The sequence below is a fragment of the Cebidichthys violaceus genome, unplaced genomic scaffold, assembly GCF_023349555.1.
Source record: "Cebidichthys violaceus isolate CVI_PGR_0920_01 unplaced genomic scaffold, fCebVio1.0.p SCAF_9, whole genome shotgun sequence".
Lineage (NCBI taxonomy): Eukaryota > Metazoa > Chordata > Actinopteri > Perciformes > Stichaeidae > Cebidichthys > Cebidichthys violaceus.
This window is the reverse complement of record NW_027176975.1, coordinates 14,405,233-14,430,505: the sequence shown is the minus strand read 5'-3', so window position 1 is coordinate 14,430,505 and position 25,273 is coordinate 14,405,233. Positions and strand designations below refer to the sequence as shown.

At 40.7% G+C, this 25,273-nt stretch overlaps 1 protein-coding gene across 1 annotated transcript; it reads left to right on the top strand.

Annotated features, from left to right (window-relative positions):
- The first annotated feature begins 720 nt into the window (after positions 1-720).
- Positions 721-24,460, top strand: grk5l (G protein-coupled receptor kinase 5 like). The gene is made up of 16 exons (XM_068703933.1): positions 721-1,151; positions 14,264-14,359; positions 14,464-14,576; positions 19,569-19,646; positions 20,017-20,114; positions 20,291-20,383; positions 21,945-22,008; positions 22,144-22,284; positions 22,394-22,584; positions 22,750-22,787; positions 22,931-23,020; positions 23,114-23,322; positions 23,409-23,546; positions 23,764-23,901; positions 24,029-24,160; positions 24,241-24,460. Exons 1-16 carry the CDS (start codon positions 1,100-1,102, stop codon positions 24,322-24,324), a joined length of 1,755 nt encoding a protein of 584 aa, XP_068560034.1. The 5' UTR covers positions 721-1,099; the 3' UTR covers positions 24,325-24,460.
- Positions 24,461-25,273: the final 813 nt, after the last annotated feature.

Sequence of the window (25,273 nt, the reverse complement as noted above, 5' to 3'; positions counted from 1 at the left end):
AGATGAAGACACAGACGTACTGACCTGAATATGGCCCAGAGTCAGACAAACAAGTGTTCAAATAGAAACTTGCAGCCGTACGAACCAATTCAATTATGGCTCATGGCATCATCTGTTGATCTCAGCAGTGTGCAGAGCCACTTCACAAGTAACAGGATAACATTCTTTGACAGGGGCCCCAAAACAACAAGGGGCATTGCTGCCTAATGCAATGTATCCATCATATTATGCAGTGAATTATGTAGTTCTACCACCAGAGGGTGACCTTTTCCCCACTCAATCTTCAGTAATTTGCTCATTTTACTCGCATTTGTGTCATTACAATAGAGACAGTATACAGTTAAAACCAAGATGAAGAAGAGAACAAGCATTAATGTGGCTTTATAACAAGGATTTCACAGACATGCAGCTATGTCCAGTTATACAATGTGTGACGAAGAACTTCTGCACATGAGGTGTGGCTGGTTAGACCTCTATTCAGGTTGATGCCTATTAGCAGCCTTCAACTTCTTGTTCTGGCTATAATGCAACACGGGGCACTACCAGGAAAAAATACTGATATATGCTCTTATTTTGCTGACAATTTTGCTTCACTTCTGGTAGAGTTGTTTTGCTCTCTGTCTTTTCGCAGCTGCTACAGAGAAGCCCAACCCATTTTCATTACGCAGCAACAGGGGAGGGGGGCGCGCTTGATGTCATATCTGAAACGCTCAACCAACCCCTGCTGTTGTAATGTAAAGCTAGCAGTGTCCTGGTGTAGCGCTGCTAAGGACCCGGTTCGCATTCATCGGTGTCTCCGATTTGAATATTCTCTGCATCGGAGAGATTCCGCAGCCAAATTACGCATGGAATGGTTTTGGGGGGATTGGAGTAGAAATGCAACGCCGCACTTCCAGCCCACAACAAGACCCATGCCCAGCATACATTGCAAGCAAATCTAAGACATCCTGTTTTATCCATTATGACTTTGATATGAGTGAAATTTGCTCGGATACTGGCGAGTGAAGAAGATATACACAGCATACAAACTGAAGGACGTTGTTTTTGCTGCAGAAGCTTGTGAACCGAAAAACCTCTGCATTTAGGATTTCTTTTTTTGATGGAGCTGGAGAACATAGTAGCCAACACTGTACTGCTAAAAGCGAGAGAGGGTAAGTTGGCACATACAAGAGCTGCAATTAGTAAGTAGGTCTGACTGTGTGACAGTTTGCGCTTAATATGCAGAAAAAGGTGGCAATTATCATAATGACGGCAGTAGGTACCCTGTCTGCGGACTGTAGGGCTCAGTACAGCAGCAGGTAAATCCTACAAATGCCACAGAAAAAGCGTCTTACGCAATAAGACACATCTTATTTAAAATAATTCGTCTGGTGATCAATTCTAACCTTAAATCAATCTCATAGATCATTATTTATCCTCACTGATTTTGACAGATTATATGCGTTTTCCCACATACGCAAGGGGTGGGGGGAATCTGCCTCCCACATCCGCTTTCTCTTTCTGCAAATTAATGCGCTCTTTCGCAGCATTACACATGCTGAGGCACAGAGTGAAGCAGGGAACAACTCTTTGCACAGAGAGAATAACTGAGTGTCGGGAGGCTGGCATTTGAACGGTGATCTGATGATGTGTCTGGTGTTGAAATCGATGTATGGGGCCTGCACTGAGAGAGTCAGGTTATCAGAAACGGTCCAATGTCTGAGGAGGCCAGATAGTCTGACTATAGTCTGGAATATAAAGGTATATAGTGTTATTAATAGCTCTTTTCTAGAAAGACAAGCCTGAAAGTAAACATCATGCAGTCTTATGCCATGATTGTTTCCCTGGAGGTCTTCTGGGGGTCCCTAAACCAGTTTTGGGAACAAGTGGGTTAAAGAAGAAAATCCACCAGCATTATACTTCCTAAAGCAAGTATAAGTATGTGTGTCATACTTATGTCTTTTCAGAATATACTATGACATTTTCTATGAGAAATACTCTAAATTATTCTAAATAGGTCTAACTCAGTTTTGTGGCACACACATTTACAAGTGCACCCACAAGTTTGGTTTCAGGCAGCACGTGGTTCCATGTGGCAACAGTCTCTGTGCTGTTGCAAGGTGACGCAGGAGAAGTCTGTGCACCTCTGGCAGCTCCTTCTATTTATCCCACATGATGACATACTTGGGAGAAAAAGGGGGCTGGTCTGCAAAGAGGGCAGAGAGAGAGTCATGGGAATTAACGAAGTGATGAAGTGAAAGAGGAAGCCGCCATGTTGTCAAAACCCTTAACGAAGGATGCGTTCACCTACGGGTTGATCTGGACATTTTGTTTTATGGGGGCAGAGCACGACTGGGCTTGTGAATTCAGCTTCATGAATTAATAAGAACAGTTAATGACCCATGACAGATCTTGCTTGTCCCAGCTGCTCCATCGGTGCTCATCCAGTCCGTGCCTTGACTGTGTGTGGGAGAGAAAGGGCCTTTTACAATTTCACATTAAGGGATGAGAAGGTTCTTTGAGTTAAAGCTGAAGCACGACTTTCTCTGCAGCTTGAATAATGGCTCTACAAATGCAGATCAACAGTTGAGTTCAAACGTGTTGCACTGCACACATTAAAACGTGTCACAGGGTGTTGTGAGTGTCCTCTGTGTGACTCATTAGAGGTTTTATCTTACAGGGCCCAGTGCCAAAGAGATCCCAATGTGATGCTGCTAACTCTCCTGCTACACAGAGGCTCAATTTAGGTTCACATACTATAGCAACAGTGAGGGGATGTGAATGGAGCAAAGAAAGAGTGTTTATTCCTTTTTGTTTATGCGAGTGCTTCTTAAGCCAGAGCTGAAACAAGGCTGAATTTCCACTGCGATCTTTGCTGTGTTTTATGCCAGCGTCCTCACACCTTCCAAACCAGTAAAACAGTGTAAGTTGCAGGAAAGCCTAGAAATAAAAATGTATTTGATATCCCCAGGCCAGGAGCTGCAAAACAGGCCCTGTGCCAACTTCCATCATTCTTTGGCCCTTCTGTGTCGGACAGATCTGACAGTACAGATCTGCATTTTGCCTTGTGGACACCTCTCATTGATTAGAGAATCTAGAGATGGGAGATTAAAACTAGCTGGTACTCGTTTAAAACTTTAGGATCAGAGAGGATTTACAACCAATATGCTATTTCACGTTAATCCCAGAGTGGAAAATATAACTTGTATGTATTTCCATAGAAAAAAGAAGCAGCTCTCATCATATTGAACCATCTTGTTAAGTGACCGCTCTCTTACATAAAGCCAAATGGTATTATACGCTATCAGTTAGATGCAGCCCATAAGCTATTTAATCAAATTGATTGTTACATAACAAACTGAGTGGGCTACAGCCATCCGAGCTCCATCTTCCTGTGGAGCTGCTCTTCGGTCTCTGCGGAAGATACTTTATGGATGATGAGTGAGTATGCAGTGAAATGAAACACCCCGATCTCCTGCCCGGTCATCTGAGTATCATCTGACGGCTGCAATACTGTTACCAAATCTTAAAAGTTCTGCTGTCTGCATGATCTTTGTCAGCTGAGGAAACTGGGGGTTGCAGCAGATCAAAAAGGAAGTTCTGTGAAGTTATTCATGGCTTTCTGTTTCAGTGAGATCTGTTGGAATATGCCTTTTCAATGAGAGCTGACATATAGTGAGCCGGTTCAATACCAGGGTATGCTGTAGATTTATGTGTGTGTGTTAGCAGATGAGAGTTGTGGGGGTGAATTCCTTTGTTTAAATGTAACCTGAATCCAGCTGCCTTTACGAGAGCAACATCAGTGCAGTAGGCCCTGGACTTAAAATGTGTGTGTGTGTGTGTGTGTGTGTGTGTGTGTGTGTGTGTGTGTGTGTGTCTGCCTCCCCATTCACAACTCTTGCTGGCAGCAGTTACAGAATCCAAGCCAGGCGAACAAACGTCATCGGCTGTCGAAGTGAATGAGAGTAAGGGGGGAAAACTGCATTGCTGCATGCAGATGCCTTTTTTGAATTGCTGTAGCAGAGCCAGGTTATTTAGTTTGGGCTACTAGACTGAATTCCACTCCAGTGCCTACTGACTTTTGCTTTTAGGCTGTTGTGTTTTTGGAGGTTGTGGTTGCGAGATTAAAAATCACTTTTGTCACATTTGGTGTATAGTTCAGTACAAGGAAATGCTTCGCACAGTGCATCTCTGTGGTAAAATCCCTTTAGTAGTGAAGGATTAGTTTATTTCCAGGTACCTAAGATGAGACATGAGGAGGAGGAGGAGGAGGAGGAGGAGGATGATGATGATGATGGCAACATGGCAGCTCTTCTCTCCATTTGTTTGACTTTTTTCCCCTTACTCATAATTTTCTTAAACAGATTTAGATAATGTTATCAGACCAAGAACCAGACTAGTTGGTTTTGAAAGACTTTGTTAGGACTGTGACCCTTTACAGTGATATATTTATTTGTTTTTGGAATCTCTTTATTGAATTAAGGACCTTGCTTGAAATCATATATATGTATGCTGTGGATGAAAATTACAGTAGAATTTAGAGCTGCAAAAATGAGTCAATCAATTATTTGATCAAAAGTGAATGAATCTGCATCTGCATGGATAATTGTTTAATCGTTTCCATAGTTTTTCGTGTAAAATGCCCAAAATGCGTTGGTTGCAGCTTCATGATGAGGCAATCAGCTGATTTTCTGTTTTATATGATTGTAAACTGAATATAGTATTTCAGTTTTGGACTTCCTGGCGGAAAAAACAAGACAATCGAAGATGTCACCTTGGACTCTGAGAAACTGGGATGGATGTTTTTTTGCTGTTTTTTGACATCTGATAGACTCAGCAATTAATTGAGAAAAAAATCAGCACACTAGGAGTAATTTATCGACAGATCTGTAAAACTGAGTTTCTCCACAAAGAACCACATAAAAGCATCACTTCAAATCTTGTGTTTACTAGATATTTGCTCACAAGTTTCTTGGAAATAAGTCATTCAGCATGAAAAAAGCATAAAACACAACTAATTGCCTTAAGAAATTCTAGTTGACTAGGACCAAAACGATCAATTAGTCGACTTAAAATTAAAGTAAAGGTTATTTGCAGCTTTAGTATAATTACATGTCTCAAAAATAGTAATTTAATGGGCCTGTTGCTTATCAGGTAGATCAAACGTAAAAGGTAATACCTTGCAATTATCTGACATGGTTCCAGAATTTATTGTTTTTTCATGAATGTTGGAAAATATTTGTGCTAAAGTGTAAATGGGGTAATCCATAGAGAAAAGCTTTTTGTGATTTGTACCTAAATATAGTGGTATCCAATCATTTGGGATCTCCCAAAGTGTAATGGGACTGTAAAGAGTCCCAGATTCAGATTGCAAAGAGTCCTGATGTAATCTGTTGTGTTTGAAAACAATGTTATCATGATTTTTCTTTTCTTCTTTATTTTGTGTGCCCCCATTGCACTCTCAAGAGGATGTTTAGCTTAGTACAAACATCACATGACAACTGATCAGTAACTACAAGTAGCTATGAATGATACAAGATGACATGAGATAAAAGGCATGAAGTATTTGTCTCTACAAGCGATTTGGGTCACAGTGCACAGTGTCTTTGAGCTCCTGCTGCAGGCGGGTGGGGGGTGGGAGCTGGGGTGGTGTTGCTCCATCATGCGATGCCACAGCAAGTCGAAGCAACTGGGGGAGCTGCTGTTGTTGGTACTGACAGAATTCTAGTGAAATTAGCCTGCTTGAATCTGCAGCCATGACTGTCTCACACATACAACACAGGTATGCTCCTTCACCTGTCAGCTAATGGTAATGCCAGTATGAATAATATCCTGTAGACTCTCACACACAAACTTTCTCTCCCACTTCCACACAAACAAAAACACTTGCCTGGAGTGCTCCACCCTCAGGACCTCGCTGAAAGGACGGAGCCATGACATAATGGCGTCAACTTTTATTTGGTAGAGAGCCTTAATGGAGGGGAGAGTAAAATACACGAGGGGGAAACCAGCTTGTCGTTTCCTCACTTGCTTCTTCTGCCGGGAAAGAAGCAAGGCATAGGAAAAGAAAACCTGCGAAGAAATGTAGTTACAAATAGCTGCAGGGCTGTTCATGACCCACTCTCATATTTATCAGCTCTCTTAGAGGTGATTCATGTTTGATTATTTAAGCGATAGTTTTTTTTAATTTTTATGTTTTCACTTCCCGGCATGCATGCTTCAGGAGCACTTAGCCTGCAACATTAGACCGAGAATTTACTGGCAGTCAGGGTTAGCCTACTGTTAACTGGTAATATTGAGTTAGTGACATCAAAAAATGCTATGCTAGCGGTGGCGACGGCTTCTTTGGTCCAGACTGAAATATTCCAATACAGTTCATGGTCCCCATTGAAGGAAGTCTACTGACTTTGGCTACAGTCTAGCACCACCAGCATGTTGACGTTTGTGTTTTATGTTGGATGGATTGCTTTGAAATTTGGTTCGGACTTATGGATTTATGTTTCCCACAGGATGAACCGCAATCATTTTTGTGGTTCCTTGAATTTCCATCTAGCACCATCAGTTCAACATTTGAATTTGTCCAACACTTTGTTTTATGACCAAAAGCTTGCAAAACGAGTGCCATTCCCATCACCCTCAGCTGTACTTTGGGCTGATTATCAAATGTTAGCATGAGCAATATAACTGCGGAACTACAGCATGTTAGCATGCTGACATTCACATTTATTCAAAGCACTACTGTGACAAAGTACAGCCTCACATAGTTGCTATAGCATAACTGTATACTCTTAGTCTTGTTTAAATGTTTTTCAGCATTATAAATCCATCTTGGCTGGATTTCATGACATACGTAAACACAGGCTTCCATATTATTTGGAATTCTAGTTTCAGATTTTCTTAAACCCAATTGTTTTTGGACCAATTTGGATTTTGTGTCTTATTCATGCAGGTTACGGTATAAAGTCATTATTTCTTGCTGAGATATTTTCAACACAGTTTCAGTTGAAATTGATTATTTATTTATTTTTGAGTCCTTCAGTATTAAAGCACAAGGGCTTTTTCTTGTCTTCCCATTTTCTACCAGTTGTTACATGGAGAAATAAACAAAAAAGTAGCAGATAAACCCATTTCTCCATCATCAACGCACCACAAGGCTCGCCGTGTTTTGAGCAGGAGGGTGACTCATTTTTTCTTGAGTGGAAAAATTCTGCTCTCTGGCTCTTACTATCTCTATTGTTATTGCTGCCTCTACCCACACATACAGTATACATAACTCCGCTGGATGCAACAAGTTCACGCCTGTTCTCCGGGGGTTGTCGAGTGGAATTCTGGGAAATATAGGAGATAATTATTTAAAGTAGAAGTAGACAAGGTAGGCTGAGGGAAAGTGAATGCAGAAAACATTTGAATTTTATCAGCTGGGCTACTTAAGTACTCCAGGAATGCACCGAGCAGCCAAACTGATGATATCTTTTTTCGCCATGTTAGACATACAGGTGATTACTCATGCAGCATTTTATCGTGTCTTCATGCATACGCAACCTTGAGACCTGCTTTCTGTGCTCTGCATTGCTGCCACATCTCTTTAATGGAACATCCAATAAATATTTGATGTGCATTAATCGTGGGATAATCAATACTGTAGCTTATGAAGCTTTTCCCCTAATGTCTCCTGTTGTATGTGGAGCTAAATGCTAGACTATGCACTTTTACAACATATCCATAGAAACTCATGTACTCGTACACAATATGGTCAGACATTTTGAAATTACATGAGGCTACATATTTGAAGATAATAAAAAGAGAGGACTTTCTGTCATCAAATATTGTAAAAAACTAATAAATCTCAGACAAGCACTGCTTTTTCTAGAGGCTTGCTGTGAGTTTTCCAACATGATAGTGAAAAAAAGACAAACAAAATTGCCCCATGAGTAAGTCCAAAATGCCCCAGAAAACCAAGTAAATGAGGTAAAAGATGAAACAGCTGCTTTCTCTCAGCAGTTCAGCTCAGTCAAGGCCACAACACACACTCAAGTCACTTTTTTTTTTTTTTCTTTTGAGAGATGTTGCCATAACAGGGACAAAAGAACATGGAATGTCAACACGGGAGCAAGACGTGAAACAAACATCTTCATAAAGAGAGAGTGTGTGTGTTAATGTGTTTGAGAACAAAAAGGAAACGGAGAACAGCTAGAGAGGACAGCTTGAGAAGAGCAATGTAATCACTTTAACCCTATTTCCGAGATGGGTTTTTGTGCGCGAACAAACACACTTACAGTACAGTGCACCGTGTGTTCCATCACTTTGATAAGTTGGACCTCTTGTTTTCATTGGAAGTATTGTCCTCGATGTTTGCTCACTTGTGATGTAACTGCAGAGTTTCACTCCGAGTGAGAGGAAATAAAATCATCCCTCCTAGAGATTTCGGATAACTTTGCCATAATGTTTCGCCCTATCAAAACATTTATAGAGGTGAACAAACACTGTGTCAGAGCGTAGGAGCACCCCATTATGGCTAGCCTCATGTGGACTATGCTCTGTCCTCCTGGATCTTTATGGATGAGCAAACAGCATGTATTACCCAGCGTGCCCTGGGCTGTGTGTGGTGCTTTGATCGGACAGCCTGGTGGGTTATATAATTTCAGACTATTGACTGTTTCCCCCTCCCCCCCTTCACATTCCATATTAAATATATTTATAGAACAGGAAACTTGTGGCACATGACTCTATCCCAGACAGGAAATGTGCCCTGCCTTCTGCTGCCTTTGTGAGATTTCTGCCCTTGCATGCAAGTTTTTACACTGGTTATCTTCCCGCACATGCTTGTTCACATATGAACACGCTTACAATCAGACACAGTTACTCTAGCGACAACTGTCACAGCTCACAAGCTCTGAGGTCATGGACCGGTTTGACCACCTCGGTTTGTATTAACACATTGCTCCTGTCCTTGGTCTGGTTGCTATTTATAGCAGAAATATTTACAAGGACATAAAGACAGGGATATAGTCACAGTTGTGTATTTTTTCTTTGCTTTAGCTTTGTGTAAATGTAGCTGTGAACAACATGTCACATACTGAATTTATGTCTAAATCAATCTTAAAAACATGTAGTCCTGCTATTTACAGCTACGTTGTTAAGGTCAAGTTAGATTCAAATGTTATTGCCAACACAACACAAATGGCGCATCGGGATACAGCTGTGCGCCTGCACAGATACTGCTGATAAAATCTCTCTTTATTGTCTATGACTAATTTTGAGTTTATGACCCTTCATTAAGTGGTTTAACATGTGACCCCCGCTGCAGCCAAAAGAATAGTCGAGTGTTGCCAGGTAAAAGGTGTACGTCACAGATGTTTGTTTTGAGAGTGCTAGCAGATGTTACAGCCAGGATTATGCTGTTATTATTGCGATAATGAGGAATATGTGGACAGAGAGGCTCGTTCAGGGGGATAATAAGGCGGCTGAACAGAGAGGGACCGGCATGACATCATGGTGAGCAGGGCAACAAAGAGCTTCTTCCTGCTATAGTCCTCCTCTCCTGCTCAGGTCTGGGCAGCGTTTCCCTCAGCTTCCTGTGGCACACAGACCACACACACAAACACACACTTGTTAAAGTGTTAAACTAAACCTGAGAGCTATCCCTAAATTGTTTAACAACAGGTGTTTCACATGTAGAAATCAAGGTACTAAATAATAAGGCCTCATAATGTACTATAGGGTTGAATCAATGAAAAACCTGAAGTTGTAGAGGTTTTTACAATTGATTTATTGTCGTGATGTTGGCTGGAATGCATTAGCTTGTACAGATGTATATTAGAGTTTAGCTGATTATCTTCCATCTTTATTCATCTCTACATCCCTGCTAATATTGTATACATAGTAACATGCAAACACAAGACTTACTTCACAACCCACAAAAAGCACTATCTGGAAGGGTGTGATTTATTTTCAAGCAACTCCATCTCTGTCTTTTTTTGCAAGAGATGGACATCTAAAACAGTGTCATAGATGTTTCTTGCGATAAATCAAAACTGTATGTTGTTAAGAATTGCTCTTCAGAGCTCTGAGAAGCAGGAAGAGAATGCTTAACAGCGAGTGCCAGTGCAAACTTCTCTTAAGTTGCTTGATAATCTGCTTGTTGTGTATTTACCATTTATGTTTTGCATGCACAACATCACGCACGCCCTTACCTGCAGCTCTAATGCAAATAAAGTCCTTGTAGTGAACAGTTGAATGTTGTGGGAGAGAAAGAAGAGGGAGATTTTGAGAGAACAAAGGCGTTTGTATTATCGTCTGGTACTGGTTGGCTTCACTGTGTTGGTACCTTGCTGACCACCACGGTGTGACTCAACCGCGAGGCTGACATTTAACAGATCAGACAAAGGAGGTGAGGTGAGAATAAGCGATAATCAGAAAGAGATAATCAGTTATTTGTGAACAAGAATTACATATTAAGTCGCCTCAGGGAGGAGATGCATGCGTAGAGTCACAGAAATCTACCAAAATCTCCCTTTTTGAAGAGTGTAGGTGTCGAGAACAGCACATATTCACTGCGCTCCTGCCAGCACACTCTGTTGCAGATGTTGTTGTTACATACATGCCAGATGCACAGCGTGAGCTTCAGGATGTGGTTTCGGCTGGTTGTCCACAGCAGATCTGACTGCATGTCTGGAGTGACAGTGTAAGTGGAGGTGTTTGAAACTCAGAGACCATGTGTGTGTGTGAGAGAGAGCTACACACTGCTTGATGTCCTAGTTCCTTTTGTGTTTCAACACTTTATGAATATAACCTCACAGTTAAGCAGGGAAGTTTTTTAATGTGTGGATGGATGGGGGCCTGCAGAACTGCCCGATAGTGTTAAATTGAGCATGAGGACATTACTAGAGAGAGGTCACAGTATAAATAATGTGAGCACACACACACACACACACACACACACACACACACACACACACACACACAAACACAGATGTTTGGGATACCGGTAACCCCCTGGTGTCGCGCCAGACGGATGTCATTCCCTCTCTGACCTTATTTTTGCTTCACTTGACATGCCTTCATGATGTCAGAAGTGTTAAGCAGAAACATAAATAAAAGGCGGCGACCACACTGCCCTCATGGAACAAATTAGACTGACAAGTTCCTGTGTGCAGGGTATCCACGGCACAGTGCATACTTCTACTCATGTGTAAGTGACACACAATGAAAGAGTGTCTAATAGGGAAAGAAAGAAACGAGGAAGCAAATACAAAGGGTTTATGGACGACATTTAAGAGCATATTCATACTTTTAATAGCCCAGTTTTGTTAAACATGAACCCACAGTTACTATGTTATAACTAACACTTGTAAGTGAAGCTTTGTTTTTCCTGCAGCTTCATTCCCTGGTTTTTAAATCCCTGTGCTTCATTTTATGTTGATATTCACAATCCCCTGACTTAGTTTGTTACATCTTGTCAAAATATCTCCCCTTTAGTAAGCAGATATACAGCAGCTGACGGCCACCAACAATGCAACACAGAGTTTAACTCATGTGAACTGATCAGGGTTGTACATCAGAGATGTCAAAAGACACTGAGGCCAGACAGGAAATTGCTTGTTACATCCAGATGGATGAGTCTCTTATGTGGAGATGAATAATTTATGCGTGATATTTGCATGTTTGTGGGAGCGGTTGGTTGTGTTTGCGTACAGGCGTTCAGGTCTTTGCATCAAACAAGCCTCTGCTGTTACTCATGTTACTTCCCGGAGTAAAAGAGTTTGTTGCAGCTCGACAAATTTAACATGCTGACAGGGTTGCTGGTAAGAGATTAACAAGCAGATTGGATGTTTTTATCTTCACACCGTAACTCACTTTTTTCACAAAAGGTGAAGAATGACATTCAAGGTTTTATTTGCCTTTATGAATATGCTATATTTGGCTCCTTAATTAAACATCTTCACTAAGAGTGCAGAAAAAAAACATGTTCCTGCAACATCAACTTTTTACTCTAACATTAGTTTGCTCTAATCTTTGCTTTTTTCAGTGAACTGCTGGATAATTCCATCACCATATGTGTGACCATCAGTATATCCCTTTGTTTCACTGTTCAAAAGGCCAAAGGGGAAGGGAACCTGATCTACAGCAATGTGCTGTTTATATGCCTATAAAGCTGTAAACTTGCGACCTTATCGAACCTTCAAACAAAGGGGGTTGATAGGTCTGAAGCAGCAAATGAAGTCAGCCATTGGCTGGCGGCGATGATGTAGAAGTTATGGTGACAGAAAATCCTCAACAGAGTCTGGAAAAAAAAGATGGATTACAGGAAACAGAAAAATAACTGAAGGTTACGACGAAGGGGAAGATGAGGAGGGGGACAAAATTAAAAATATTTATGGAGAGTAGTGAGAAGGAAAGAAAACCGGACACTGAAAGAAAAATGAGGAACTACGTTATTTGTGGTTGTCTCAGCATTGTGTAGAAGTTGAATGCCTGGGTGGAGCGCAGATGTTTGGTACAATTATTTGACATAGCGTTGACCCTTCAGAGGAAATCTCTGCCATTTGGTGGACGCTTTTATCCACAAATGCCTTACAGTAGCATTCATTTTTAGCATGGTGGCCCCGAATGACCCCCACCGCTTACTCTCCTGTTATGCTTTTCGGCAGACGTCCGTTTTTATTTTTATTAAAATAGATTAACATATTGGACCACACAGCAACACAAAAGAGTGCGCTGAGGTGCATTACTTTACATATTAACTGTTTTCAGAGAACAACTGGTGCTTAAATAAGGAAGTGTGCTTGTTTTTAGCTTGTTTAGTCTACAGTAATGGTGATGAGGAGCAGGTGCTGGGAGTTAATGATTCTCTTAGGGGATATTTTGACTTGAGCTATTAATAAATTCAAGCTTTGTGTTTGTCCGTGGTGATATGGCTGCACTCGTGTGTCAGCTGTGGTGAGACAGGGTCCTTTATCTAAATACATACCCTACCTGAAGTTATTATAAGGGTTCCTACAAGCTTCAAAAGCCCCTTTTTTGTGGATGAAAAGTGTGAGGAAAGATTTAAAAAGTGTGTTTGTCTGCTCTAACATAAGCTGCAATTGTTGACCAAAACCTATGTTGAATCTTTCCTGATATTTTGTGGAAATTCAAATTCTTCTTCAGTGGAAATAGAAAAAAAAGTAAACTAACATTCAGGTTCATGAGACTGTTGTCTCAATGGTTACTATCCACCTGTTGACCACAATAAATAATTGCAAAAGATGCCTATTTGGGTGTTTAATCTTCACATTGTTGACTTTAATTTCAATGTCTTGAGTTTTAGTCCAAGTGAATATTGGAAAGGCAGGCAACGCAGTTTATTTGAGATTAACATATACATTTCAAACAGCAGAGGATGGAGAGATGAGGCAGTAATGCAGAAGAACTGATGAGAAAACCTGTGAAAGCTTTCACTCAGAGGCTCCAGCATGACATAGCGCCTCTTGCATTCCTGGGTTATTACCTAAAGATGTCTGTTTGTCACTGCTTCTCCTGCTCTCATACTCTCAATGTTGCCTCTCACATCAGGCCAGCCGCTCGCAGCCAATTTCCACTGCAGAAAGTGGTTAAAGGAAATCCCTGTCAGTTCATTAGAGCAGTCTTTGCATATTAAGAAAAAAATAAAACTGAGACAAACATGACGTAAGGCACAGCAAGCTGGAATGGAGTTCTCACAGTTGTGTTTAAACAGTATCAAAGAGGAAAAGGCAGAAGGTGATTATACCATGGTTTGGATGGGAAATGTTCAGGCGGTCAAATGTGAGAGGCAAGATGAATTGGATTAATGGATGACTGCACAGAAAGCTTCCCTTTAGGAGGTGGACGTAAGGGATTTTTGTACACGTTGCTGCAGGAAGCTGATGCATGATTATTCAGAGCCGTGGAATCCTGTCTGGCAAATTCCCGGGTTCTGATGGGAACTGAGCTGGTCAGAATAGGCTTTCTGTCTGTGTGAACATAAACACACACACACACACACACACACACACACACACACACACACTGTTCCACAAAAAAACTGAGTAAGGAAGAAAGTCAGCAGAGAGTAAGGAGTGATTTACGGAGGAAGTGAGACGTAATCTATGAATTATATATACACATAGAGACTATGATTTCATTCAGGGGAGAGCCCCCTCCCACCCTTCTCCTACTCCCTTTAGCCGTTAGGCCTTTATTTGCTCCTCGTTGATGAAAATACACTTTATGAAGTTCTTTCAGTATAAGTTTTTCATCTCTGGTTTTCTCTCTGTCGCCACAGGTGGAGGAGGAAAGCGGAAGGGTAGGAGCAAAAAATGGAAGGAGATCCTTCGCTTCCCCCATATAAGCCAGTGCACTGAGCAGGGAAACGACATTGGTAGGTGTTTGTGTGCTCACCTTCATCGGAAGAGAGTATATGTGTCTATTGGTGTTTCAAAAGGCAGAGTTTCAAAGTGTGTTTACTTTTTTTTTTTTCTGCAGAAAGGGACTATGTCAGCATCTGTGAGAAACAGCCTATCGGACGGCTACTGTTCCGTCTTTACTGTGAGACCAGACCTAAACTGCAACGATGCATCCAACTACTGGACGCAATGGTACACACACTCACATACACACACACACACACACACACACACACACTTTGAGTGGCTGTCTTTTTCACCAGAAGTTTGCCATTACGAATCCTGGAATATCCCCAGGAAAATATGGGGCAAGTGAATAATCAACTCTCTTTTTCCTTTTAATAATTACCATCAAAGTGTCTGTATTCATAGCATTTAACCACTAACTGACCGTTCACTAACTCTAGCTTTAACTAGGAACAGCAAGCCTCTTAAACGTTCCTTAACTGGATTTCTCCAGTTAAGGAATGCGTAAGGGTTCTAATAACAGATAGGTTACATGGTATCCTTTCCCAAACCAAAAACACAAGAGCAAAAGTATAAGGAAGGGATAAACAGGAATGGTCAATCCCTCCGATGTGCTCAGGTGTGACTTAATATTTAGAGCAGTGGGAAAAGCAGCACTCTTTCCTGGATTAATGCAGGTGTGGAAAACAGCCCCATCCACTTTTTCAGTGCAGTCACTTTCATTACAGCTTAGCCTGAAAGTACCTTGATGCTAGGTCATGCAGCAAGAGGAGACAATTAAACTGAGTAGTGATTATTCAACCAGCCGGATTCCCCCTCCCCCGGCTTGTTGTCCCCCCCCCACCACCATTCTCTCTCTCTCTGTGTCTAGACGAATAGCTCCCACATGACACATTTAACCCTTTATCTATGCCCAGAATATCTTTGCGGGCATGTGACAGGACAGAAAGGACAGCATTGTTTCCCACACCAACCCTTCCAAACCCACTACCCCCACCTTTCTCTGCCCCCCTTCAACCACACAGCCCTAAAAATGACCATCACCCTCTGCGAGGGGGAAACCACTTACAGGCACTCATCCGAAACACATGCTGGCGTTAATTCTGCAATCCATGAGGCCACACTCAGTGTTGAGCTTTATACTCACCACTCTACAGACTAGCTATAAACCAGGCCCGAGGGTGATTACAACCAGGCAGGCGCTTGTATTTGAAGTGATTCATGTGATTAACATGTGATTCCTCTTCAGCTATGAGGTTTACTAGAAACTGTTTTATTATGTAATCTGGGCATCATGCATTTACAGAAACTATAAAAAAAGTATGTTAGTTTTTCATCAGTCAGATGTACGGGAACATTTCTGTGTGTGTGCAGTGCAGTGCGGTAACCACTTTGTCGTTGGCAGTAAGTTACTATAAAATATTAAGGGGAACTTTGCCTCATTTGTAAAATTACGAGCTGTTTACAATATCCCTGCAAGTTTTGTAGATATTCACAAAGTCCAGACTATGTCAGGAAGCATATGCTTAACTTTGAAATCTTGACCGAGTCCCCGAAGGCAATAAATATATTTGATCCAGTTAGTTGCGGGGCAGTCTCCCTTTTCTATCAGATCCTACACAACAGAGCTCTGCTGAACACATCACGACTTAAGCAGGCGGAGGTGGACGAGCTGCATGCAGAACTAAAGGATAAGGTCTTGGATGAATGTTTGAAGAGTATACATAACTGTTACACAGTCTCCAATATTCCCGAGAAAGGTTAATGAGCTTTTCACTGATGTTGTTTGTAATCAAAGTCTATGCCAATAAGAATGAATCGGCTGTTTTGCTGTTTTGTTAGTAATTGTTAGTGCATAAAAGTTAATCTTGCTAGTGTAGAAAAGTGACCTTGTACCCACAATGATTTGTGGTTGTTTTTTAATTAATTATGACTGTGGTTATTGTTATTATGATGTCCGGTGTCCTTTTGTGTTGTTTTTTTCTTGTTTGTTTGTATTCCACCTATGCTCACAAAAAATTATTAAAAAAACAGAGCAGGAGTGTGTAAAGGAGGAAGTGGGTTTGTGTGTGTGTGTGTGTGTGTGTGTGTATGTGTGTGTGTGGGGGGGGGGGGGGGTTCCAGTGGCTTCTCTTACATCATGAGAAGGTGTATGTGCATTTTATGTGTGCGTATGTTGGATCCCCTCTGCTTCCAAAAGGCTAAAGGGGCGTCTTCTTTTCCATTTGGCTGACCCCCCACTGGCAAAGGGTGGGAGTCAGACAGCTCATATACTCTGTATGTGTGTTTCTTTTCTCTGGAGCCTCTGATAACAAAGCCTCAGTTAATCAACATTTGGCAGCAATCACAGTTCAACCCCCCCCCCCCCCCCCCCCCCCATCTCTCTCTCTCTCTCTATGTCGTTTCCTACATTTGTATATATACAGTATTTATTTATTGGCTTTTTTTTTTTTTTGGCTTTGTTCCGAAGTGTCAGTGACGCTGTGGCTTTTTAAAGCCTGTTTTTCCTAAAGTTCCAGGCTTATGTGTGTATGTACTGAATATATACGAGTGTGTGTGTGTGTGTGTGTGTGTGTTTTGTAGTGGAAAGCTGGTGATGCTGGTGTGACACACTGTGACACTCCAGGACCTCAAGGAATCCCGTCGTGTTTACTGTGTGGTTGCCAAGCGACACAGGACCATGTTGGAAAAAAGCCCCAGATAGAACGAGGCCAGCGTGCAGCACAGGCGGCATGTTGCTTCCCTCCTTTTTTGAGAAGTTAAAAGTCCTGGCTACGAAATGCATCAGAGCGCCTCTGCGAGAGAGTCCAATATGTCCAATGTGGAACATCCAAAACTGTTTGTGTCAACAGCTTTATACGTTGAACACGAAGCCAAGAGAAGCATATGTTTATGTGAGAGTGACAGCAACACACAGAGATACAGAGTGAGAGGTGTGGGTCCTCGTCACCACTAAACAGCAGCTACTCTATCATACAAGTTACACAACTAATTAAAGCTGCAAGCAGCATTGATCGGGCCCTCGCAACTTCACGCACGTCATGCATTTCTGTGACCGTCATACACTGCGTGCACGAGTTAGATGATATTTCTTGCATTGACCAGCAGCGTATCAAGATCATGTTGCCAGGTCTTAAGCCTCAAATGTTTTGAGTGTACCTCTGATACAATCATAAATGTAAGCCTGTTAAGATCATTAAGAAAATGAATGCGCGTGATTGTGCTTCAGTGTTTGTAACATAACAGACTGTCAGTTTTCTGGGATGGGGTTCAACTCCCTGCAGTGTCCTGCTGATTGTATTTGGACTTACATGAAAGTTAACAGAACAGTAGTTCTTTAGATTGTACTAACCAAATTTGAAATTGATTTGATTATTTCCCTAGGAGGAGTTTGTTAAAGTACAGCACCTGGAAATGACAAAAACGACACTAGAAATTCATAAAAAAATAAAAATGGCATACTGCCTGTTGGGTTTAGAGCATGGCTTTTTTTTAAGTCCAAATGTAATTTATGAGCCTACCAAATTTTATACATTTATGTGAAACGTACTGCAAGGGCTGCTTTGTCGAAATTTTGTAGGGGGTGCTATTGAGCCTAACTATGACTATGATTCAAAATTGGCCTGCAGATGTCTTCAGGCCTGGAGTCTCATCAAACATGTGAAATCTGGTAAAGATCTGATGATGTGGAGTTGAGTTACATCAGTTTATTTGTTCATTGCGAAGGATCAAAATTTGCCGAGCCACCACGTCGCCGCCCTTCAACAACTTCTTACAATCTTTAAAATTAAGCATTATCAAGGTCTTAAGACTTTTCTGACAACATTTGAGAAGGATCTCATTAATCTGTGAGTAGCAGGATGTCAAAGTACAAAACTTAAAACTTCCAGTTGCCACCAGGTGGCGCTATTACTATGATTCTAAATTGTCATATAGATGTGTTCCGAGTCAGGATGTTATGACATTTGAGAGATTTGGAGCAGATTAGACAATGTACGGCCGAGTTACAACAACTTCCTGTTTCATTGCGAATGGTGTCTTTTTGCCGCTACGGATACATAGTTCGATAACTTTTTGATCTTTGAGTAACTTTTCACTGCCAAGGTCTCAAGAGCATACTGAAAAAATCTGAAGTTGATCGGGTTAAATGGTTAAATGGTCCAAAAACGTCATAAAATAAAAAATGGCCGACTTCCTCTTTGGTTTGGTGAAAAATTTCATGAGGATTTTTTGCACGTCCCATCATGTTCCACATACCTACCAAATTTCATACAGCTAAGTGAAACCCAATGTTGGGGCTACTCAATAGGGGGCGCTATCGAGCCAATATTTCATACCACCCCTATCAGACTGCAATTTTTCGCAAATTCTGGCTTGCTTGCCAAATTTAAAAAAATTCCCAGTATCCCAAGCACCTCCTTTTTGTGACGAAACACGCGGAATAATAATAAACAATAGAATAACAATAGGTCCTCCGCTCCGACTACGTTGGTGCTCGGGCCCTAATTAAGCTTTTCTTTCTCAGGCTGAGAGAGAATTTGGTAGAAGTTTTGCATTGTTTCTTTTTCATAGTTGGAAAACAGGGAGAGGGTACATCAGTAAGTAACATGTCCCTAGTTTCAGCAGACTTCTTCTGGTTGAATGATTATTTAACACTTGCGTTAAGGATTTCTTTCGTTAAAGGGTTTCTTTTTCGTTGTCACTTTTATGTACATAGCACAAATAGGTACCACTTTCTGTTGAGACACCATTTATAAAGTTGTAACTAATGGTTATATTAATGTTGATATTCTTTATAGATTAGTTATAAACTTTAAAATTTAAGTTATAAATTAAAAAGAATTTGGTTGCCAAGTTGTGAAAAAGTCCTTTTTCTGATGTTTCACTTTATCACAAATAGAGGTGAATGGGGATAGCTTGTCATTAGTTCATACATTTTTCAGTTTCAAACTTTTTTTATTTAAGTCATTAATGTATAATCTCTCAAGTTAAATTGGTTTCTAATTAGAAAAAAGTCTGTAGTTAGAAATGTTAGGTAGCTGTTAATAAATCCATTTTGGATGCACAACTACATCTTCTGTAAGACATGTGGGTCTTGACGCTCACAAGATGAAGTAAATTCAGTGCTTTCATGTAATCTGTTGATATTTATAATACTGTATTTAAATTAAAAAAATTAAGAATAATGTTTATGATACGATTTGTTTTATTATTTAGGAAGACTATGAGGTGACACCTGATGAAAAAAGAAAATGCAGAGGGGACCAGATCATCAAGACTTTTCTCTCAAAACAAGTACGTTTCTTTATCTGATATACTTTTTGATCTTTTTTTCTTTCACATTTTGTTGTAAAAGTGAATTGAGTGACCTTTCACAGTGCTGTTTAAATCCTGTTAAAAAAACAGACAATAATGTTGAGTTACAGCTGAATAAAAACACTCAAAAGGGTGCTTACAAAGGGTGTAGTGGTCAACTTACATATTAAATGTACAAAATAAACCAATGTACTGTTTGCACAGTGCGCATGTGCATAATGTGCTGATACTCTATGGAAAGTTATGTATGTTTCTCCTTAGTCTGATGTAGTATGTGTGTAATAAAAAGTAATGTATTTGTGTATGTGTGCACGTATGTCACTGTGTGTGTGTGCATGTGTTGATGTAGTCACCTCAGCGGGTAGACATAGCAGAGGTTTTTGCAGAACAGTGCAGAGAGAACCTTGAGCTCAGTCCATGTAAGGAGATCTTCAACAACTGCCTCAAGTGAGTCGCCACTCTGTTCTTATTCCCTCTCACCTGTTTGTTGGACTCTCACCTGTTCTCTCGCTGCCATTTTTTTACCTCATAAAAAGAATGTTTGTAACAAACAGCACAAATATTGCTGACTGATTTATAGCTTGCATTGTATTCTCAGTTGTATCTGTTTTGTGTGGGACCAGGACTGTCCATGACTACCTGAGTGCAGCTCCGTTCTTGGACTACCAGAACAGCATGTACTTTGACCGATTCCTGCAGTGGAAGATGCTGGAGAGGTACGTAAATTATCTAATATAAGTTGTTTACATAGGAGAGGTAAATTAGTTTTTTTTTAATTATTATTATACAACTGAATATACAATCAGTTGCCACTTAATTGGGTACACCCCTACTATTGAATGCAGTTCAATACAACAGCGCTGCCACAAATTTTAGCTTTACAAAATGTATAATGTTTTTGTTGATATTGTCGGATGTATTTGAATGTAAATTGAATTAAAATGTTTACTGCTGAAGTTGAACAGAACTATATTGAGAGATGTTTCTAATTTGTTGTCCTCTCTATTTACATACATGAGGGTGGCAGCTCTCAATATGATGCAGTCCATTACAAAACCACCACTAACACAAACTATATCCTCAGTGCAAAGTAATGCAATTGCATTAGGATCTCTATGACAGTGCAATAAATAACATTATAGGCATTATAAAAGTTTACTTTATAGCACAACTGTTATATTGGATTACATTAGACTGTACAGGTGTACCTAGTAAGGTGGCCACTGAGCGTTATTGCCAATAACAATACTTAACACTAAGAATTATCATCTCTGTCTTTGGGATTTCTTTTGATATGTACTTATTTCTTGTTGAGGTGGCTTTTACGCTGAAAAAGAAAAACCTAAAATAGTCAAATCTTCTGGCTCTGAAAAGCACATACACAACATCTTGCAAACTGTTACACTTTTAAAAGGTCAGTAACATTTTAACCAGTGATGGAGCAGGTATTCAGACTCTTTACTTAAGTAAAAGTAGCAGTACAACAGTGAAAAAATACACCATCAAGTGTCACTTAAATAAAAATACGTAAATATTATTATCAGAATGATCCCTGTGATGGAAGCAGCATTGTACTGTTGTTGTTTCTAAAGATCTAAGCTACTTACCTACTTTATACATTGTAGCGTAGTTCAAACTATACATCTATAACGCATCATATCTTAAGATGATCATATGATTTGTGTCTTACTTAATAATACTTAATAAGTACATAATAAGTAAAGTAAATAGTAACTATAGCTGTCAAATAAATGTTGTTGAGTAAAACAATAAATGTTTTACAATTTTAAATAAAGGGAAGTATAAATATAAAGTAGCATAAAATCAAAACACTCAAGTAAAGTACAAAAACATATATTAACATTTTAAATAAGTTTACTTTGTTGCATTGCAACTTTGATTCAAACACATGAAATAATTCTGTCAGATGTGATTTCCCACAACATTATATCAGTTTGAAGAACAAAGCAAATGGCAGGTGAAGAAACTTGACTTGGATAGAGTCACGCTTCCCTTCATAAACTCTTTAGAGGAGTATGATGACTCTGGGCAGGAAAATATTTTAGGCAGAGTGCATATCAAAGGCAGTTAACAACAGGCTTTTAGAGCAGGCTTGATTGTATCCGTGTCTGGAAAGTGAAATTGCGTACAAGAGGCCCCACCCCTGCACAGGAAACAGACTCAGGGTGGTATTGAGTTCCGTTGATAACATCTCTGTCCTAATCGATACTATATGAGCATCTATTAATGGATTTTGCTGTGTCTGTGTTCTGTCAGGCAACCAATCACTAAAGACACATTCAGACAGTACAGAGTGCTGGGGAAGGGGGGATTCGGAGAGGTAAGAAACGATGATGATGATGATGATGATGATGATGATGATGATGATTGTAATAAATATGAATGATGATGCTTAAAGTATTGTGATTTGAATGACAGCAATGTGAGAGATAGCATTTTGTTTTTTTCGCCTCAGGTGTGTGCCTGCCAGGTTAGAGCTACAGGGAAGATGTATGCCTGCAAGAAGCTGGAAAAAAAGAGGATAAAGAAGAGGAAAGGGGAGTCCATGGCTCTCAACGAGAAGCAGATTTTAGAGAAAGTCAACAGTAGATTTGTTGTGAGTAGAAAATGGAAAAGAAGGATTTGAAGGTTATCTGCATGCCTGTTCCTTTGTCTAAGCACTTTTCATACCATTTAACACCTACAAAAAAACACTTTTCTTCTAGGTGAGCTTAGCATATGCATACGAGACCAAAGACGCTCTGTGTCTGGTGCTGACCATCATGAACGGTGGAGACCTGAAGTTTCACACCTACAACATGGGCACGCCGGGCTTCGAGAAAGACAGGGTCCAGTTTTACGCCGCACAAATCTGCTGTGGACTGGATCATTTGCACAAGGAATCCATTGTCTATAGGTAGCACTCTATATGTTACACGGTCTTAAATGCATTCTGAAATGTAGTTCAGCTCAATTTTTTATTTTTGTATTGAGTTTTAACGCTTTCCTGGATCAAGTTTTTAAATGCTGTAGATTATGAATCAATACTTTTGTCTTTTAACAAATGCTGTGTTATTTGCAGGGATTTGAAACCGGAGAATATTCTATTAGATGATAATGGTGAGTTTCAGTTTAGATTACTGGTTTTTGCGTTGTACAGCAATTTTTGCTGTGCTAGACAATTTCAAACCACATGCAGGCTTTATAATCCACTGAACTTTGAATAAATTAAATGCATCATGCTCATCACTGTTATGTTGCAGGACACATTCGTATTTCTGACCTGGGGCTGGCCATCAAAGTGCCTGATGGAGAACTCATCAGAGGCAGGGTGGGGACTGTGGGCTACATGGGTAAGAAACACTGTAATCAACATTTCCATGAGTACATTTACCTGAGTAATTACCAACTTTAAACCATAACAACCTGTTTCCCTTCCTCTGCAGCTCCGGAGGTGATAAACAATGAAAAGTACGGCATGAGTCCTGATTGGTGGGGGCTGGGCTGTCTTGTTTACGAGATGACCGCCGGGCGATCGCCCTTCCGTGCCCGCAAAGAACGAGTGAAACGGGAGGAGGTGGAGAGGAGGGTGCAGGAAGAGGAGGAGGAGTATAACGACAAGTTTACAGAGGACACAAAGGCCATCTGTAGAATGGTAAGCGTTGACGGAAATATGTTTGTATGAAGAGACGGATGAATGATGATTCATTTAATTATTCATCTTTGTGTCTACTCACTCAGCTGCTGACCAAAGACCCTAAGCAGAGGCTGGGGTGTCTGGCGGACGGAGCAGCGAGCGTGAAGGCCCACTCGTTCCTCAAAATGATCAACTTCAAGAGGCTGGAGGCAGGAATAGTGGAGCCCCCCTTTGTGCCTGATGTGAGTAATGTATAATACAGTACATACTGCATGTTTAAATAAATCTCTCTGCCCACAAAACATATTATGAAACTGTATTTTGTTCAGACCTTAAATGGTCTAAAGTGGCCACAAAAGCAAGTAAAATTCCATGATTGTAAATTATCTTTTTAGATAAACTTGTCTTCTGTTTTTCCTCTCAACCCTCATCTTTTTCGTGGTCATTGCCCTTTCCCAGCCTCGGGCAGTGTACTGTAAGGATGTTTTGGACATAGAGCAGTTCTCCACAGTCAAGGGAGTAAATTTGGACCAAACTGACAATGACTTCTACTCCAAATTTGCTACAGGCAGTGTTTCCATCCCATGGCAGAATGAGGTAAGTGGTGTGCACTTAATATGACTTCTTTAAATGCTCGGTGCAGTTTGTGTAACTGCTGAAATACCTCACTTAACAAAGTTCAACACATATTCTCTTTCCTGTCCTTTTCTCTCCTCTTATTCAGATGATTGAAACTGAGTGTTTCAGAGATTTGAATGTGTTTGGGCCTCAAGGGACGAGACCTCCAGATCTGGACTGGAATCAGCCGCCAGAGCCGCCCAGACGCAGCCTGCTGGACAGAATCTTCAGGAGGCATGTAAGTGAACACACACACATACACATTGATAAATGCTTACAAACTAGCTGACACAAATCTATCTTTCTCTTTCTACGCAGCACCCAGAGGTGTCCATTTCCCACAGTCGTGTGCAGTCTTCCAGCGTAAACTCTGTGGACTCCATGTCCAACTCTGCCCCCTAGTGGCACAGTGACAGTGTGGGAGCCCCACACACACAAAGGGAAGGAGCTCTGAGGGGCTTCCCCGCTGCTGATCGGTCCACAGCCGGGGCCTGAGCAGCAGCCGGAGACAGCCTGTCTAAAAGCCTAAATGGTCAGGCCATGGGGGGGGGGGGGGGGGGGGGGGGGGGGGGGGGGACCAGGCCCAGAGACCCCAGGCATTTGTAGTGGGATGGTCAATGTTGCAAAGATGTTTGAAGATATTCGGACAAACATTACTTACCCTCAGGATTGTTGGACTATAGAACAGAGCCACTGACGTTGATGAAAACAGAAAAGGATAGAAAACAAGCTCATATTCAGGGGATCCATTGTATAATAAAGACCACCATAGGGAATAGAAGATGGGGTCTTGGTGAATTTTTTGTTTTTCTAGAAAAGGAATTTCTTTTTCACTCATTTCCAGTCCTTTACTTTCTGGCCTGTACCTTGTATCTCTCCCTCTATCTACACCCCTCTGTGCTTCACGTCTATACAACTCTTACTGTAACTTATTTCTTTCTCTGCATTTACACCTCCCATACTGTACCTCAGATATCACTCCTAAACATTCAGAACACATCACCTCAACAACCTCAACACATAAAGTACATTGCCTTGCGTACGCTCAGGCCAAAGATTACAGTTTAGTTTGGTGATACTGTTGTCATGTTGATTTATTGTTTTTTCAAGGTTTTCAGCCGTCATTTAGAACCACAGGAGGATCAGAACATGTGATCCGTTTTATACACTTTCTCTAAATATGAGCCTACAGACATATCATATCGCTTAATACATACAGTACATACATACACAATCAGATAGACATACAAAGACAGAATTGTGAGAATTGTGTTGTGTTTTCATTGCATGGACAACTATAAGTATGGACAGATCCTTTTCGCTTCTGCATACCTCATTCCACTGATATTAC